Source organism: Melanerpes formicivorus, unplaced genomic scaffold, assembly GCF_026170545.1.
Source record: "Melanerpes formicivorus ecotype bairdi unplaced genomic scaffold, bMelFor1.0.p_v2 SCAF_9, whole genome shotgun sequence".
NCBI classification, from domain to species: Eukaryota; Metazoa; Chordata; class Aves; order Piciformes; family Picidae; genus Melanerpes; species Melanerpes formicivorus.
Window position 1 is genome coordinate 26,494,124 of NW_027142361.1, and position 18,730 is coordinate 26,512,853.

Genomic DNA, 18,730 nt, shown 5'->3' on the forward strand with positions numbered 1-18,730 from the left:
CCGCACCACATCCTGGTCTCCAAACTGGTGACACATGGGTTTGATTGGTGGACCACTAGATGGATAAGGAACTGGCTTGATGGCCGCACCCAAAGAGTGGCTGTCAATGGCTCCATGTCCCAGTGGAGGCCAGTGACAAGTGGAGTCCCTCAGGGATCAGTCCTGGGACCTATCTTATTCAACATCTTTGTGGGGGACATGGACAGTGGCATTGAGTGCACCCTCAGCAAGTTTGCTGATGACACCAAGCTGTGTGGTGCAGCAGACACGCTGGAGGGAAGGGAGGCCATCCAGAGGGACCTTGACAGGCTGGAGAGGTGGGCACAGGCCAACCTCATGAAGTTCAATAAGAGCAAGTGCAGGGTCCTGCATCTGGGTCGAGGCAATCCCAGGCACAAATACAGGCTAGGCAGTGACTGGCTGGAGGATAGCCCTGAGGAGAGAGACTTGGGGGTGCTGGTGGACAAAAAGCTCAACATGAGCTCTCAGTGTGCACTTGCAGCCCGCAAAGCCAATCAGATCCTGGGCTGCATCAGGAGAAGTGTGGCTAGCAGGTCGAGGGAGGTGATCCTCCCCCTCTACTCAGCCCTGGTGAGACCCCACCTGGAGTACTGTGTCCAGTTCTGGAGCCCCTATTACAAGAGGGATGTGGAGGTGCTGGAACGTGTCCAGAGAAGGGCCACGAGGATGATCAGAGGGCTGGAGCACCTCTCCTATGAGGACAGACTGAAGGAGTTGGGGCTGTACAGTCTGCAGAAGAGAAGGCTCCGAGGTGACCTAATTGTCGCCTTCCAGTATCTGAAGGGGGCCTACAGGAAGGCAGGGGAAGGACTTCTCAGGATCTCAGGTAGTGATAGGACTAGGGGGAATGGAATGAAGCTGGAGGTGGGGAGATTCAGGCTGGATGTGAGGAGGAGGTTCTTCACCATGAGAGTGGTGAAACCCTGGAATGTGTTGTCCAGGGAGGTGGTCGAGGCCCCGTCCCTGGGGGTGTTTAAGAGCAGGCTGGATGAGGCTCTGTCCAGCCTGATCTAGTGTGGGGTGTCCCTGCCCATGGCAGGGGGGTTGGAACTGGATGATCCTTGTGGTCCCTTCCAACCCTGAATGAAACTATGAAACTATGAAACTATGAAGTTGGGTAAAATGTGGCCAGCAGGATGTACTTGGTTCTGCCAAGCTTCACAGCTGGGTTTTTTCCTTCGGGTTTTTGGGTTTGGGTTTTGTTGTTTGTTTGTTTTTCTCTTTGTTTTTGCTTGTGGGGTTTGGTTCTTTTTGCTTGGCTTTTTTCTTTGGTTTTGGTTCTTTTGGGACATTTTGGGGGGGATATTTTAGGGTTATTTTTCCCTCCCTCTGTTTTTGGTTGGTTGTTTTTGCTTTTTTTTTTTTTAATCTTTGTTTTTTATTGTGGTTGGGTTTTTTTCCCCTCTGGTTTTTTGTTGGGGAATTTTTCTCTCTCTCCCCCCCCCCCCTTTGGTGGTGTTTTTTTTCTTTTTTTAATATTTTTTTATATTTTTAAATCTTTTTTCCCCTTGGTTATTTTTCTTTTTCTCTCCCCTTTTTCTATTCTTCCCCCCCCCTCCTGTTTTTTTCCTCTTTTGTTTTGAACTTTGTTGTTTAAATTTATTGCGGTCGCACTGTCCAGCAGGTGTTTAAAGTTAATTAATGTCCATGATTTATTTATATTTTATGAGTGCATTGTGTTTATTCTTTAAAAGGCTTGAGTACTTTGTATTAAAAAAAAAAAAAGAAAATAAAAAGGCAAAACCACTTTCCATTAAAACTCAGACTTCAAAATTAACTTTACTGTCGCTGCTTTGGTACCGTTCTTGGTTCTTTGGCCTTTATCTTATTGAAGCTTTTGAGATACTATGAAATTGAACACAGAGAGCTTAAAAATGCATTAGATTTTTGGACAGGCTAAACAAATTTCTTTTTAGGAAGGCTGTGGAGCTTAATGAGGCATAACTAATGGTGTTCCACTTTTATCATTTCTGTGCTGCAACCGCAGCATTAGTACAGACTAGCCATTGATTCTTGCTACAAACCTCTTGAAGTCCTAATCAGCTTCTTTGGTACAAGTTTTTCAGGCCTGGCAAGCCTATTGTAGGGCAGTGTCACTGTAGGTCAGTAGTTATTAGTTGCCACTGAAAACAGTTTCTTTAACTACTTAAGACTGAACTGAATTAAATGCAGAAGGGACTCAGTGAAGGATTATGGAATCTGCAGTCCAATAAGTGCCATCGAATAGAAGGAATGTGACATGGTTTGATAATCAGGGATGTTTTATGTGCCTTCCTTCATTGATAGGTTGTACATCCTTAAGTCAGATGGACTTTATACCTGGGAAAGCCATGAATAATTATATTTATTTATATGTATGGAGGAAGGGGAGCCTGTGTGAGATCTTGGAAGTTTCTCTTCTGAGGCACAACTTCCCCCCCCCCCCCCCCCCCCCCATGGTTTTATTTGCAAATGTTAACCATTGAAAATATGAGCTTTGGGAGAATTTATTGAGCTCTCTGGAGCTTCCATGGCAACCATTTTGATCCCTATTGAAATAAGTCCAGCTTCCTTATCCTGTGCCACATCTAGGTGGGATATTGCATTAGAAATTTATCTTGCATTACAAACTTTAATGTGACTTTGTCCATGGGAGTTGCTATTCCCACACCTTTAAGCTCACTTTATATAGCACCAGTTCTTTGTGAAATACTGCTGCAGGTCTGGAACTATTAATTATTTTTACAGTGCTATTCTTGAATCATTTTTACCAGGCTGTTTAATTTTGCTGAGCAGAAGAGTTTATTAATTCACATACAAATAGCTTCTTTCAGCCAGGAATTCTGTTTCTTTCTCACTTAAAATACACATTTATTTATTTTTTTTATTTGCCAATTAACTGGCTCTCAAGTCAGAATCCTATCACAAGGTTGCTGCTCCTGATTTGCACTGGTATTTTTAGAAGTGACCACACGACTTTATCTCCTAGGTGAAGGTGATACATCTTCAATTTAAACTTTAGAGAACTTTAGAGAATGTTGTTGGAGCTTTTAAGTGACAACATTGTGTTTACAACACTTCCACTCTCTGATGGTGCTCTGTTACACCTCTGATTGTGTGTGGAAATCACTAACTTGCCAGTTCCAGTGCTGAGGAGAAGCAGTGTTGCTGTATTCTTGGAAGATGTTTGGTTTGGGAAACCAATCAGCAGATACTTAGGGCCAGTGTTGAGTTAGAGGCCACACAGAGATAAGAATCATAAAATCATAGAATTGTTTTAGTTGGAAAAGGCCCTTAAGGTCATCCAGTCCAACCATCAGCCTAAGACAGCTATGGCCATTAAACCATGCCCTGAAGTGCCATGTCCACATGTTTCTTGAACATCTCCAAGGATGGTGATCATTGAATCCAACCATTCTCTAACTCTACCAAGTCTGATGCCAAAACATGGTCCTAACCGCCACATCTCTGTGCCTTTGAAACATCTCCAGGGATAGGGATTCACCCACCTCCCTGGACAAGCCTGTTCCAGTGTTTTGAGAACCTTTGCAGTGAAGAAGTTTCTTCTAGTGTTAACCCTAGACCTCCCCTGGTGCAGCATGGAGACTTCACGAAAGTTTAAACAGAAACAGGGACAGGTTAGGTGCGGTGCATGGTAAAATGTCTGAATCTGTTGACCTGAAATCTCCCCAAGAGGTTTTCAGTTTCCCAGTTAATTCCCTGGGAGCTGTGAGTTTTGTGCTACTCCCTGGGCTGTTCTTGCTTGCTGATGCAGCTCCAGGAGCAACAAGCAAGCAGCAGAGAATTTCAGCTCTCCATCACCTCTGCTGCTGAGAAGAAAATAATTGAGAGAGGGGCCACCCCCTGCTCCAGCCTTTTCAGATGAAGTGGGTTGCAGGAGGCTGCAATACCCTTCATTTGTGACATCAAGCAAGGGATAAGCAAGGAGCTCTGTCCCTGCCAGGAAAGCAAATCCTTTTGTTTAACCTGCTCATGGAAGAGATTTCCAAGAAGCCTGAAGTTGCAGCACAGAAATGTTTTTGCTGTAGTAAGTTTCCTGAAGCTGTGTTCTAGCTACTCCTGCTTTAGTTTAGTTTAGTTTAGAATATAGAATATATAGAATAGAATATAGAATAAACCAGGTTGGAAGAGACCTTCAAGATCATCGCGTCCAACCCATCAACCAATCCAGCCCACCCAAACAACTAACCCATGGCACCAAGCACCCCATCAAGTCTCCTCCTGAACACCTCCAGTGATGGTGACTCCACCACCTCCCTGGGCAGCACATTCCAATGGGCAATCACTCTCTCTGTATAGAACTTCTTCCTAACATCCAACCTAAACCTCCCCTGGTGCAGCCTGAGACTGTGTCCTCTTGTTCTGGTACTGGCTGCCTGGAAGGAGACCAACATCTGCCTGTCTACAACCTCACTTCAGGTAGCAATCCCAGCTCCCTCAGTCTTTCCTCATAGTTTAGTTTAGATTAGTAGTTTAGTTTAGATTAGTTTAGTTTAGATTAGTTTAGTTTAGCTTAGTTTAGTTTGTCCAGAGAAGGGCAATGAAGTTGGTAAGGGGTTTGGAACACAAGCCCTATGAGGAGAGGCTGAGGGAGCTGGGGTTGCTTAGCCTGGAGAGGAGGAGACTCAGGGGTGACCTTATTGCTCTCTACAACTACCTGAAGGGAGGTTGTAGCCAGGCAGATGTTGGTCTCTTCTCCCAGGCAGCCAGTACCAGAACAAGAGGACACAGTCTCAGGCTGCGCCAGGGGAGGTTTAGGTTGGATGTTAGGAAGAAGTTCTATACAGAGAGAGTGATTGCCCATTGGAATGTGCTGCCCGGGGAGGTGGTGGAGTCACCATCACTGGAGGTGTTCAGGAGACTTGATGGGGTGCTTGGTGCCATGGGTTAGTTGTTTGGGTGGGTTGGATTGGTTGATGGGTTTGACGTGATGATCTTGAAGGTCTCTTCCAACCTGGTTTATTCTATTCTATAAGTTATTGTAACTGTGGATTGTGCATTTGAGTTACTCTGCCAGTGTGAGCTCCTGTGATGTTCCAAGCGGCACAGCTGTTCTTTGTCACCCACAAGGCCTGGCTTTGCTGCATGCAAATCTCCACCCTCAGGTGATTTGCATCACCAGTTAGTAGTGGCATTAGATGAACACGAAGTCAAGTGCTGTGAGGGCTTGAATTTCCTGATTGCAGTTTGACAGGCAAAAATCTGAACCTTTTGGTTTTATCCTCTAGAATGTGTAGGGGTTCTGACTGCAAATCACCATCTTCACTCTTTCACATGTCCTTGAAGCAAAAAATGCCCCAACATTGTAGTGGTATTGCTGTTTATGTGTTTAAATTGTTTTGGTTGGAAAACACCTCTAAGATCATTGAGTTCAATCCCAGACCTGACCCCACCACCATGGCCATTAAACCATGCCCCAAAGTGCCATGTCCACACATTTCTTGAACACCTCCAAGGATGGTGGCACCACCACCTTTCTGGTTAACCTACTCCCACCTCCCTGGTTAATGTATTCCTAAGTAGCAATTTACTAAAATAAGAAGTTGAAATAGTTTGCCAAGTGCTTATTAATGTCAAATGAAATTTTTGTGGATCTCTCCCATTCCAGGCATGTAGGAAGTGTTGGCCTGTGGTCATCAGTCACTGAGGCTGTTTATCACAAGCAGACTTACAGAGGCAGTGACTGTTGATGGAAGTCCTAGAGCTGAAGTCATTTAGATAATTCCCTGAGGGTTTCCTCAAGGCTGAGCAGTGTATTTGTACTGGAGGATGCTATTGTCTGGGAATAATGGGAAGAGAAAAAGTTAGTCCTCAATGGATTATCATACTTTTAATACTGATGTTTGAGTGTTTAGTCCCTGAAAGTGTAATATGCTATTACTTTAAATCCAATATTGCTCCTCCTTAGCAATCATCTGGATAACATTGTACATTTCTAGGCATACCTCTGAAGGTAAAATTAAAACCACACAGTTCAGTGTCACCACTGTTCAGATTTAGTACACTGACTGCAGAGCACATTTGCCAATTGAATACTTATCAGGTAAAGCTCATGCTTTTATACCCAGGAATGAAGTTATTTCCTTTCTAGAGGTGAGAGGAGTTTCCATTACCTTTCTGAATCACAGAATCATAGAATGGTTTGGGTTGAAGGAAACCACCAAAGGTCACCTAGTCCAACCTCCACTGTAGTCAGCAGGGACATCCTCTGCTAGATCAGGTTGCTCAGAGCCTTGTCCAGCCTGACCTTGAATAGCTCTGGGGATGGGGCCTCAACTACCTCCTTTGGCAACCTGTTCAGTAAGTTCAGGTAGGTCTGAATCTGACCAGGTCAAGCAGCTTCAGTGTGAATCAAAGGCCATTTGCATGCAAACCCAGAAAGCCTTCAACTCTCAAATGCCCCTTTGCATTCATTTTAATCTTTACCTACTTTGATTCTGATTTTGCCTCTGTCCCCGCTGGCAAAGTGTGTGTATATCACTCCTCCCTCTCACCACTATTTCCTCAGTTGCTCAAAGCTCAGTTTGCCCAACACAGTACAGCTGGTGAGTCCTCCCTTGCTCATGAAATTCCTCCACGTGTTTGAAAGAACCTCTCTCAGCCTTTGGGCAGGGTTACTCTTCCAAGGCTGAAATCCCACCACTTCAGTCCAGCAAATCTAGGCAGTAACTTGCAGTTCAGCAGTGCCACAGGTAGAAATGAGCCGCAGTGCTCACGCTCTCTGCTGTTCCCTGCCTCTCAGCAGGCTGGTTGCACACCCTTCAGCTGATTCTCTCTTAAACAGGGGTCAGAGAAGATTAACTGTCTCAGCTATCCAGTGTGGGTTTTGTTTGGGTTTTTTTTGTTTAATCCCTTCACAACAATATCTTGTACTGAAAAAACTGTTATGATTTCTGTCAGGCATTGTGCCTTCTGCCATGCTCAGCTTTAAAGACTATATCATGGCAATATCATTTTTCCAAATATTTTTAATCAAACAATGATTTGCTGCATTATACCTGTTGCTTTTATAATTGCAACCTTAGAATAGGCACTTGAAGGCAATTAAAACATTTCTTGCTGTCAGTAATCTGGGATGGCAAACTAGGTTATAATGGATGTTGAATTTACGTTCCCATCTAAACTGTACACCAAATGTCAGTCAGTCCATGCCAATTAGTGCTTATGTTGCTAGGTCACCATGGTCAATTGAAAACAGCATCAATAGAACTTGAAAAGGTTTCTTCCCGATCAGACCTTCTGACATATTGAGCAGAATAATGGATGGGAAAAAGCAGCCAAGGCCCCTACCCTAGATTCAGAATACTCGCCATAAGAATTCATTTGCAACCTGCAATTAACTCGAAAGAATGGACTCCCAGAAAGAGTCTGGACATTTAGAAAAGAAAGCCTCATTCTCCCCATGTCCCACATGTTTACTCTGTGGATGGTGCGTTGCATTTAGCTAACTTGGTGCTATCTGGGCTTTCATCTGCCTTTGCTGCCCACTAGACCGGCGAGTTTGTCCCTAAAATAAAAGAGGTACGGAATCCTTCCAAGGAATTGGGAAAGTTTCTGATGTGTGAAACTGAATTTGCTGCCTGTGGCAGTATCGGGTTCTGAAGCTCTCCAGCTCTGGTGAAGGAAGCAGCGAGTAAATGTGGCCTTTTGGTCGGAGAATGTTGTCCCCTTCCTGATTTATCTCTAACAACGTCACCACTGACAGCAGCGCCACAGGCAGCGGACGGGACAGTGTCTAACTCTGGGACAAATCAGATCATTTATCGTGCAAGACTGTAGAAATCTTGGGGGGTTGTGGTGTGAAGCTGTCTCTGAGAGCTAAATTCATGCTGCAGTGTGTTTCTTCTTTGTGCAGAACTGCTGGGGCTGCTCCTCTTCTTGCCTGGAACCGCATGCTGCAGTCCCCAAACCAGTACCCACCAAACCAGTACCAGGGGCTAGGTGGACCCATGGGTTACCCACAGAGACCTGAAGATCAGATGGACAGGGGAAGACAGGTATGGAGACACTGACCCATATTGTATGTTTTGTCCTCCTCCTGAGTCAGGCTTCCTTCATGGGTGGCTGTGAAGAGTGCACACAGTGTAGGTAGGTATTCCTCAGCTGGTTTTAACCCAGGACTGGTGTCACCAGGAAAAGCCCTGACAGATACGCTTCCCAGCCTTGTCCAGCCCCTCTGTGTGGCAAAACACCTGTGCCATGACTGTGCCACCAACTGCTTTCCATTTAAAACTAGATCAAGTGTGCTGCCAAGTCACAACACAGAGAAAACATTATCTGTAGGCAAGTATTTCAACCAGAGTCATCCTCTTCTGTGAGGAAATCTATCAGCCACACTTTTTAGGGCTAGAAGGGTTTCTCCCTACTGTGTTCAAAATGTAGCTTCTTACAACTTTGTTCATTGTTCTCCTCTAATACTTATTAGCTCTTAGCTGGAAAACTACTTAAATGCAAATGTTAGCTTCTGGTAGCCAGAAAAATAAACACATCCATGAAAATAGCTTTGTGTGGTTAAATGAAGACAAGTGATGGTGATAAGAGAGCCTCATCCAAAATTAGAGGTGAATTTGTCATCAGTTCATGAAAATGCCACAGAATGAAAATGCTTCTTGAAAGCAGCAGAGGATTCTGCTGCTGTGATTGTTTGTCTGTGTGTGCTGCCAGTAAAAACGTGATCTGCATACACTCTTCTAGGAATGCAAGTATTCACAGTGCTGTCTGGTAGTTTAAAGAACATTTCAGACACTTCTATTAAACTTCAAGTTATGTTGCTGTTTTGATAAGTCAGAAACTCGACTGTGGGAAGGTTACTGACCACCCATGGGGAAAGAGGAGGAAGAGTGCCCAGCTGCTTGGTAGCAACGCTGTTTCCAGGATCTTTATGTGGAAACTGAGGCACAAGCTGGTAGAAAGTCACCTCCTGTTCAGTCCCTATCATAGAAGCCCTCAAGACAGGTCACTTTTTAGTGTATGCTCTTAGTTTTTCCTTTCTGCCCACCTCTCCCATGCACAGCCATTGGTGCCTCCAGTACAGTCCAGTTTGGGGTCAGATTTCTGGGGCTGTTTCTCCATGCTGTTGGCAGCAGAGAGTCATTTCCATGTGGGTATAAATTCCCTGTGTGCATTGGATTATTGCTTCCACAGCAGGGGCTGCAGGTGCCACCCAAACTGTAGCATGTGTGAAAGCCTTCTTACAGCATTTTTAGCACTTCTCTGATTCTTTGTTTGCTTTCTGTGCAGAGTGGGAGGCTCAGGTAGTGCTTATCTGTCACCACTGCTCCTACACCATGACATTGTTTTGGTGTAGGAGTTTTGGAGGCAGCTAACACAAAAACGTGCATTGGCAACCCAAAATTGGAAGAGAAGAGACTTTGGCCTTTGCAAGGAAGGTTTTTTGCAGTGCCCTCTGCTTTCAGGAGTTGATCTGCTGGAGGGTAGAGAGGCTCTGCAGAGGGACCTCGACAGGCTGGACAGATGGGCAGAATCCAACGGCATGAGATTTAACACATCCAAGTGCCGGGTTCTGCACATTGGCCACAACAACCCCATGCAGTGCTACAGGCTGGGGTCAGAGTGGCTGGAGAGCAGCCAGGCAGAGAGGGACCTGGGGGTACTGGTCGATGGCAGGCTGAACATGAGCCTGCAGTGTGCCCAGGCAGCCAAGAGGGCCAATGGCATCCTGGCCTGCATCAAGAACAGTGTGGCCAGCAGGAGCAGGGAGGTCATTCTGCCCCTGTACACTGCACTGGTTAGGCCACACCTCGAGTACTGTGTCCAGTTCTGGGCCCCTCAGTTTAGGAAGGATGTTGACTTGCTGGAACGAGTCCAGAGAAGAGCAACAAAGTTGGTGAGGGGTTTGGAACACAAGCCCTATGAGGAGAGGCTGAGGGAGCTGAGATTGCTCAGCCTGGAGAAGAGGAGACTCAGGGGTGACCTTATCACTCTCTACAACTACCTGAAGGGAGGTTGTAGACAGGCTGATGATGGTCTCTTCTCCCAGGCACCCAGTACCAGAACAAGAGGACACAGTCTCAGGCTGTGCCAGGGGAGGTTCAGATTGGATATTAGGAAGAAGTTCTATACAGAAAGAGTGATTGCCCATTGGAATGGGCTGCCCAGGGAGGTGGTGGAGTCACCGTCATTGGAGGTGTTCAGGAGGAGACTTGATGGGGTGCTTGGTGCCATGGGTTAGCTGTTTGGGTGGGTTGGATTGGTTGATGGGTTGGACACGATGATCTTGAAGGTCTCTTCCAACCTGTTTTTTTTTTTTGGTTTTGGGTTTTGGTTTATTCTAAATATGGTTTAGGGATGAACTTTGTAGAGTAGGGTTATTGGTTGGACTTGATGATCCTGAGGGTCTTTTCCAACTTGAATATTTCTGTGATTTCTGTGATTCAGTGTCTGATTCAGGACTGCAGCCCAGCAGAATCAGCCTGTGAGCTGCTAATACCACTCTCAGCATTGTCTGCCGACAGCAGGATTACAGGGTGCTGCTGAAAAGCTCTATAGCCAGCAAGCAGTCCGCCCCAGTGCTCCCAACTCTTAAATCCTTGTTAGCAGCAGGGAGATTCCCTGGTTCCACCCCCCAACTCCCACCCTCAAGCATTTTTAGTACAGTGGAGGCTTTTGAGGCTGAAGTAGGGATTGCCTGTAGCTCATTCTGTTGTCACATTGATGTTGCAACAAGAAACAGAGGGGAAAAAGAGAGGCAAGTATGCCACTGTGCACACTTCCCCCAAGTATAGTGGGGAGGCATGACCACTACAAACCTTTACAGGACTGGTTTTGACTGTAAGCAGAACTGGACAGCTTGGGTTATGATCATGTTAGGCTTAATGTCCCCATTAAGTGGGGGAACAAAACTAAGAGTGGGGCTCAAATCCTGGCTGTGCTACCCATCTGGTCCCCAGTGTGTTGTCAAATATATTTCAGATTTGGATGAGGATTGTTAATAGGATCAGTTTTCAGAACTCTTCCATTTTGTCTTGCACAGGTCTGCCCAAAGCACTGGAGACAAAGGGGTAAATGCATAATGGCACTGATCTGTAACAGGGGATGCAGTACTGCAGAAAAATCAGTGGAGGATTTTGATGCTGGGTGTTATTTGATGAGGCTGGTAAATAGATGCTCGAAAGAAGTCTTGTCCTGCTGCTGTGTTGTAGGTGATGCAGGTATCCCTGCCCATGGCAGGAGGGGGTTGGAACCAGATGATTTCAAGGTCCCTTCTAACCCAGACCGTTCTGTGAATCTCTTTGCTATGCTTTAACTAGTCTGTTCCTGACCTTAAATCTTCATGTGAGATAGCTACAGCTGGGATCCTGAGGGTGAAAAGTGTGGGCTCAAGAAGGACATTCCCTGTTAGTTCACCTTTGGAAAGCCATCTTGTAACTGGAGGGGTCTCAGAGCATCACACACATCTCCAAGCCTAGCAGGGACAGGAAACCTCTGCCCTCGCAGCTCTCTGGCTCTTTGCCACCTGGATGGTTAAAGAGGAGCTGTGGTAACAGCAGAGTCTTTAATTCGTCTCTCACTGGCATATAGGACATGTCTGCTGGATCATGGAACCAAAAGTGGGTGGTGGTTTCATGTGTGCTCACATACCTGATGGTTGTTAAGGACAAATCTTTCAGCTCAAGTAGATTTCCTTCCTTAAAAATTGTCCTTTGCGCTTCTTTTGCTTTCTGTTTTTTATCTCTCTTTTAATGTTGTTTGTTTTGTTTGGTTTGGTTTTTTTCTTTCTTCTGTTTATTTTTAAATGAACTTTCTAATGCCATTATTTCCTGGGGGCTGACAGCACTGGAGTAAAATTAGAAGCTACCTTACAGGGTTTAGGATGCCAAACCAATAATTGAATTTCACGTTGCTGCCTGTAAATTTCAAAGCTTTAAAGCCTTGAAAAGGGATTCAAGTGGAAGTGGTGACACATAGCAGCATAAATAATTATCTTTGGTCCCTTTCACCTCTGAATTCTTTTTTTACAGCGTACAGAATATGGTCTGAAGAGGTTAATAAACATGCTGCTGCAGAGTGCTGACAAAATTAATGCAACTGCCATGGATATGGGCTGCTTTCTGGTAGTGGGTGTTTGGTCCAGAGAGCTGAAGAATAAACTTCATCCTCTTAGGACATTTTTTTTCCTCTTTCAGCCTGTTGTAACGTGCAACCCAATGTCCAGATCGATGCCTCGTGCAGCTCTCACCGTGCAGGGATTGCTGCCACTTTTGTCACAGGATTGGTTTGGGGTTGTTTTTTTCCCCAAGGGATACAGTCAATTTGTTTCCTTTTCTTTTTAATTGATAGCAATCAAACCTGATACCAAAAACTCAGAAGCACTTTTTAGGTTCAGCCTGACATGAGCAGGCTGGAGCAAAGCCTCCCCATCAAAGGTTTACTCACTTTCAGACCCCTTAGGACAGGGCAAAGATGGATTTCTCCCTGAAAGAAATAAAAGGAAGCCACTCTTCCCCTACCCACCCAAATAAAATCCTCCAAGCAAGCAGCAGACAAAGCCCTAGAGCCGTTAGTGCATCCCATTTAATTAACTGCCCGGTGGCTGCAGTGTAGCCCTTCTTGAATTCATTTTAAATGTTTCATGGGGAGTCTGTGAAATTTTCCCTGACAGATTGCTTTTTTTTTTTCCTCACTGTGTACTTGATGTGTGCCTCATCTGAACTTAAACATGAGAATATATCTACCAGGGAGTCATGGCCAGGATGAGATCTGGGCATCTTTTACCTGGGATTTAGAATGAGTGCTGCAAGGTGCTTGCTTCTGTAACAAATATTTTGCTATGGAACAATTTAGTTTTGTTTTAAATCCTTCAAACAGTAATCTGTAAGTGTGTCTGCCTGCCTTTAGCTTCAAACTAAAGGAAAAAGCTGCTAAGTGGAGGGAAATTAATTTTTCCCCCCCCCTCAAAAAGAAATAGAAAATAATAGAGATGATTAATCCTACTACAAGCATGCAGGCATCGTACATCTCACAGCGATATTCCAGTCTGCAAAGCCATCTTTTCCCCTCGTTACTCTGGCTGAAGTGTGTGTGTTTATGTGCTGCCAAATCTGTGTTTCTGGGGGAAGTAACAATTCTCTTCTCAAATCTGCTCTTCAGGTGTGGCTGTGTACATACATAGATACTTGGCTTTAATATTTTGTGCCTCTCAGCTTCCCGCAGCGCTGGAAGCAGGGAACGCACAGAGGCATTGCAGTTTGGACCTTAGCTTATCCCCCTCAGCACTGTCTTTCTGTGAATTTAGTCCTGATTTGGAGGTGTTGCTCCTTTCCCCTGGTACAGCTGGGAGCTGGGGATGGAACTGCTCTCCTTCAGAAGGAGGTTACAGCACGTGTTTCGAGAGGGGAGCTGCAAACACCACCCAGAGAGGGTCAGCCCCTGCCCGTGGTCCCTTCCTGCATGCAGAGCGCATTATTCCGTTTCCGTGTGGTGCCTGCAGCTCCCTCAACTTGTTTACTGTGATGGTAATCCAAAAAATAAACCCTGGCTTTTGTTTCTTTGCAGGCATACGGCCCTGGGAGGCCCTACCCTCTGCCACCTCCCTCAGGAAGATACAGCTGGAATTAGCTCCTCTTGGGTTTTGAGGGTTTTTTGGGGGGGCAGTTGGGTCTTGGGTATTTTTTTTTTTAAGTATAGAAAATATCCGAGTGGTTTATTTTTTGTTCTTTTATTGTTTGGGGGAGAAGAAAAAGGAAAACAACTGATGAAATCCTTAAAAAATAATCCCTGTAGTTTTTTAACTCTGATACCTGTTTTACATGTGCACATTTCTTACTGATTATTCTTTATGGGGGCGGGAGGGGGGAGGTTACGTGGCTTGGTAAAGAGTGTACCGCAAAATCCTAGTCAGCTCCAACTCGCTGCTGTGCCCGCGAGGCAGTTGGGGAGGAGGCAGGAGTGCTGCTCTGTCTTCATTATGTGTACAAGCTGTGCTGACCTCCAAACATCCTTTCCTTCACCCAGAAGAGAGCCCAGAAACATCCAGGAGTTTGCAAGAACACCTCGAAAGGGGATTTTGTCACCTTTCAGGGCCAGCCCAGCGGACAGCCCGCGGAGCACAGCGCATAAGGACACGGCCATTGGTGTTCCCGCTCAGATGCTCCCTCAGATTCCTCACAGAAAGAGGAGATTATTTTGGACTCTGAAGCAAAGCATTTCAACTTTTCTAGCTGGTGCCTGTTTTTTTGACTTGGTTCCTTGTCACTGTAAGATAAGCAGGGGAGGTGTGTTTTGTCTGTTTTGATATTTAATTTAAAGCAGCTGTGGAGTACAGAGTTTCCCTTCCTTTTTAGCCCTCTTTCTAGGGATTTATTTTCTTTCCCTTCCCTGTGCCGGTGTACCAAATCAGTAAATATTTTTATTTGCTTTATAAAAAGTGGCTTTTGAAATTCTGACCCAGGAGCAAGTGCTTTCATTCCACCCCTCCCTCCTTCCAAAACATCTTCCACCTCTCTGCACCCACATTTCTATTAATTTCTTGGCAATTCATCCTCCCCCCCCACCCTCCCAATCTCTACCAAAATATTTAAAATCTTTGTTTAATCAAAAAAAAAAAAAGAAGAAATAAGACAAAAAAGGAGACAAAACCACCCAGGTGGATGAGCAGTGCTAATGCTACTCGACCACCTTTCCTGTAAAACCTCTTTTCCTTGTGCCACACTTGGACTTTTCCCTTAAGCACATCTATATTTTATACATGGGTGAACTCCAAGGCTTGAGGAGGGAGGTTGAAAGGCAGATTGGGTTTTCAACCCCTTCCTTCCAAGGCCCAGATGTTAATTGCCAGCAACAAGGGGGACCAGACTGAGGTAACCTTGGGAGAAAGAAATCATGAAACTGGATTCATTATTTTCAAGTGATTGAGGATGGAGCAGAATTCTTCATTGTAATGCTAAGGGTTGCCATCCTCCCTGAAGCTGGAAACTGCCATCAGCCCTTGCCAACAGCCTTCTCCCTTGGCTGGGGAAAAATTTGGGTCTCAAAAAAGCAAGTAATTTTGCTTTTTCTGAGCAGGGCAAAATGTGGATTTTTCATGCAAATGCAAGAATTGAGTGTGGGACTGGAGGAAGAAGCTGTCTGGCTCATCCTCACGCTCCTGAGGATGAACCTGGGGTGCTGGTGGGCTTTTGTCCCTGCTCCCTGTGTTTGGGGCTACAAAAATGGGGCTGGGTAAACATTCTGAGGGACTGCAACGTGCTTGTTGCTGTGGAATCCCTCTTGCTCAGGCTGAGGGTCGTGAGTTGAAGCTGACTGGTGCTCCCAAACAGAGCCTGTCCTCAGCCCTGGGACCCAGATCCTCAAAGCAAATGCTTGGAGCACTGTGCTTGGCCAGGAGCTTTGGGTCCTCTGCTCTATCACAAAGGGATGGGAAGCTGAGCCTGATTGTGGAACATCACTTCTGCTTCGGCCGTCTGCATCTCCCTGCTCAGGCTATGTCCCAGTGTACCCTAGCACCCAGAGCCACTGGGATGTCTGAGCATGGCCTTTGGGAGCAGTGTACCCGTGGCAGTCATGAAGGTGCTCCATCTCTATGTGAGTTTTCCAGGATGGAGTTGATTCTGGTGGTCTGGCAGGGTTGTGGGGGTGAAAGTGGTGCTTACTCATCCCACCGGGTTTCGACCCTTCCAGAGAATCATCCCCGTCCTGCCATCCCCGTGGAAGGGGGGAGAGCCACAGGGATCCCTACACATCGCCCCAGAGGGCTAACGGTCAGTGTCCCTCCCTTCCCTTCGCAGCCCCTGGGTTGTTCCCTGGGCTCAAAGAGCCTGAAATCCATTATTTTCCACCCCAGAATCGTTCCTTCATGGCACAGCCCAGACCTCGAGGCCGAGCAACCCAGAGGGGTTGGGGTTCAGTGGATCCCCATCCCTAGGGTGACAGAAGCAGGGGGCAATGGAATGAAATCCTGTGGGAGGAGGTGGAAAAATGAAGGGTTTGGTGTTGCCCAGGGGTGGTCAAACCGCATCCATAGGTAAGAGTGAGAAGGAAGCAAAGCAGCTAACTCATGAGAACAATGTTTCCTTTTATTGTACAAAAAAAAAAAAAAAAGAAAAAAAGAAAAAATTAATTAAAAATGGAAACAAACAACAACAAAACAATGCCGAAAACTTCCGAGAAGCGTTTCCTCGGGGATTTCCTCCGGGATTTAACAGGCGAAGCGACAGACCCCGCCGCCCTGATCTGTCCCACCGCTTCCCACCGCCGTTCCTCCCTTCTCTTGCGAGGGGCACGATCCCCCCCATCTCCCGTCAGAGAACTGCTGTCCAGCCCCGGGAACCTCCATTATCTCCGCGGCTCTTCAGATGTTCAGCCAAACGCCGGCGTTCGCGGCGGAGGCGCGGGGCGTGCAGCGTGTCCGTACATTCATTTACTAGGCAATATTTTAATGATAACGATAAAAACAGTTTCCCCCCTTAAATCTGCATATCGGCGTCAGAGAGCTCCTCTGCCAAAACTCCCTCCGCCGCTGCCAGCCTTGGATTTGGTTTATTTTGGTTTATTTTCTTGCTCCGGCCGCTCCCCGTCCTCCAAAAGGCAGCGGCCGCTGGCCCCGCTCGCTGCCTCCTCAACCTTGAGTTACAATTCAATTTACCTTCAATCAAATAATAATGAAATTGCACTTCAGGGGCACCCTTATAAAATTAATTCTGCTGAGATAAGTTGCACTTCAGAAGATTTATTTTTCACGATCAATGGGAGTGTAAGGTATACGGGATCCCGGCTGCCTCCGTGTTTGGCTGCCCGTAGGAGAGTTGAGGCCTCACCGGGCCGCCCCCTGCCCCCGGGTCCCCCACTGGATCCTCCTGGCTCTTTCCACACCCCGCCGGTCCAGCCGGACGCCCCATCGGGACGGCTTTCCTGGGCGAGCCTCCTCACACTGGCAGGAAGGTGAACGGGACACGGAACCACGGACACGCGTGTGCATACACGCACACATGCACACGCACATGCACGCCCATGCACACACTTACACACGCACGAAATTAGCGGCGCGGCCCCACGCCCACGCGTGGCCACACTCCCATGCCCCGGCTCTGCCTTTGGGTCCAAGTTTCAAAAAAGCCCGGAAAGTAAAAAAAAAACAAACAACAAACCCAAACACCACGAAGAGAGAGGCCAGAGGGCCGGAAGAGAAGTGGGGGTGGGGCGCGGACGAGACGGAGACTCACGGGCCGCCGTCGGGGCTCCCCGCAGGCACCTCGCCGGGCCGGTCAGGAGTCGGGACCAGTCGCGGCGGGCGAGGGTGACGCCGGGGCAGGGATGGGGGGACATACAGACAGATGGTTTATTACCATGTCTTGCCGTAGAGCAGGTTGGGGCTGACCATGCCGCCGTTGTAGTCGACGCTGGTCGAGTCCATGGGGGCCAGGGCGGGCACCAGGGCAGGCACCTGGCCGTGCAGCGCCGGCGGGCTGGGCGAGAGCTCTTCCAGGTCGGCCGCTTGCCCCAGCGAGCCGGGATGCGGGTGGGCAGCGGCGGGGGCGGTGGGGGCGGGCAGCGACCCGGCCGAAGAGGGGGCCGGGGGCGGCGGGGCGGGCTGCCCCCGGGCCGGGGCGCCTGTGCCCAGCAGCGGGCAGGGTTTGCCGTCCTTCACTAGCACGGGTACGGCCACACGGCGCGGAGAGTGCTGCTGGCAGAGGCCACCGCTGCCGTCGGGGTGCAGCTGCTGGGCGGCCGCCTTGTCCTTGGCCTGGCGTTTCATCTTGTAGCGATGGTTCTGGAACCAGATCTTCACCTGGGTGGGGGTGAGGTGGATCAGGCTGGCCAGATGCTCCCGCTCCGGCGCCGACAGGTATTTCTGCTGCTTGAAGCGCCGCTCCAGCTCGTAGACCTGAGCCTGGGAGAAGAGCACCCTCCTCTTCCTCCGCGGGGCCGTGTGAAGTGGCACGATAGCCTTGGCACCCTCGGCGATGCCGCTCAGGCCGCCCATCCCGGCCACGTTCACCCCCGCCGACGGGCCCATGAACCTGGAGACTGAATGGAACAACCGGCTCAGTGCCGGCTGCCGCCCCGTCGGGCATAGTGGTTTCCCCACCCTTCCCTGTCCCACCTCTCACCCGCTGGCCCTGGCCCACACTTACTGCTGGAATAGCGAGGGTCGCCACCGGCCCCGTACCAGCCACCTCCCGCCGTCGCTCCGCTGCGCATCCCCTCGGGGTAGGCGGGCAGCTCACCCATGTTGCCCAATCCGCCGTTGCAGTACTCCCCGACAGCACCGTGCGAGAACTGGGAGACGCCGTGGGGCATATGGTAAGCTGTTGCCCTGGTGGGACCAGCCACGACGTGTTGCGGGACGGCTGCAGCCGGGGGCACCGGCGGCTGGCGGTAGGGCCCGAGGGGCGCGCCCATCCCGCCTGCCCCGTCCATGCCACCGAACTTCTTGTAGCTCTCCTCCATTGGGCTCAGGATGTCGGTCACCGAGAAGGGCGTCGTGTGCTTGGGGCTCAGCGACATGGCGCGGCGGGGAGGGACGGGCCGGGATGGGGGGACCGGGGCCGGGCGATGCCGCCGGCACCGGCGAGCCGTCCGCGGGCGAGGCGCGGCACGGCACGGCGGCCACCAGCCCCGGCCGCCGGTATCTCGCCGTTTCTTTTAGCCCGGCGCGGGGTTTACGCCAGACACGGGGGGCGGAGCGAGCAGCACCGGCGGGGGAGAGCGGCGGCGGGCGGCCCCGTCCCCTCCCCGCCTCCCGCCGCCC

At 48.5% G+C, this 18,730-nt stretch overlaps 2 protein-coding genes across 2 annotated transcripts in view; one reads left to right on the plus strand and one right to left on the minus strand.

The window, feature by feature from the left end:
* The window catches only part of XRN2 (5'-3' exoribonuclease 2), a 133,186-nt gene extending 118,760 nt beyond the window's left edge, over positions 1 to 14,426 (plus strand). Inside the window, exons 27-28 of the mRNA XM_068143239.1 lie at positions 7,877 to 8,018; positions 13,537 to 14,426. Of these exons, the coding sequence (XP_067999340.1) occupies positions 7,877 to 8,018; positions 13,537 to 13,599 (205 nt within the window). The 3' untranslated portion in view covers positions 13,600 to 14,426. The remainder of the gene's footprint in view (positions 1 to 7,876; positions 8,019 to 13,536) is intronic.
* A 2,894-nt stretch (positions 14,427 to 17,320) lies between these two features.
* Positions 17,321 to 18,489, minus strand: NKX2-4 (NK2 homeobox 4). Its single transcript, XM_068142895.1, has 2 exons — positions 18,114 to 18,489; positions 17,321 to 18,006 (listed from the first exon to the last, which is right to left on the minus strand). The coding sequence occupies exons 1-2, from the start codon at positions 18,484 to 18,486 to the stop codon at positions 17,321 to 17,323; spliced, it is 1,059 nt and encodes a 352-aa protein (XP_067998996.1). The 5' UTR covers positions 18,487 to 18,489.
* Between the last annotated feature and the right edge of the window lie 241 nt (positions 18,490 to 18,730).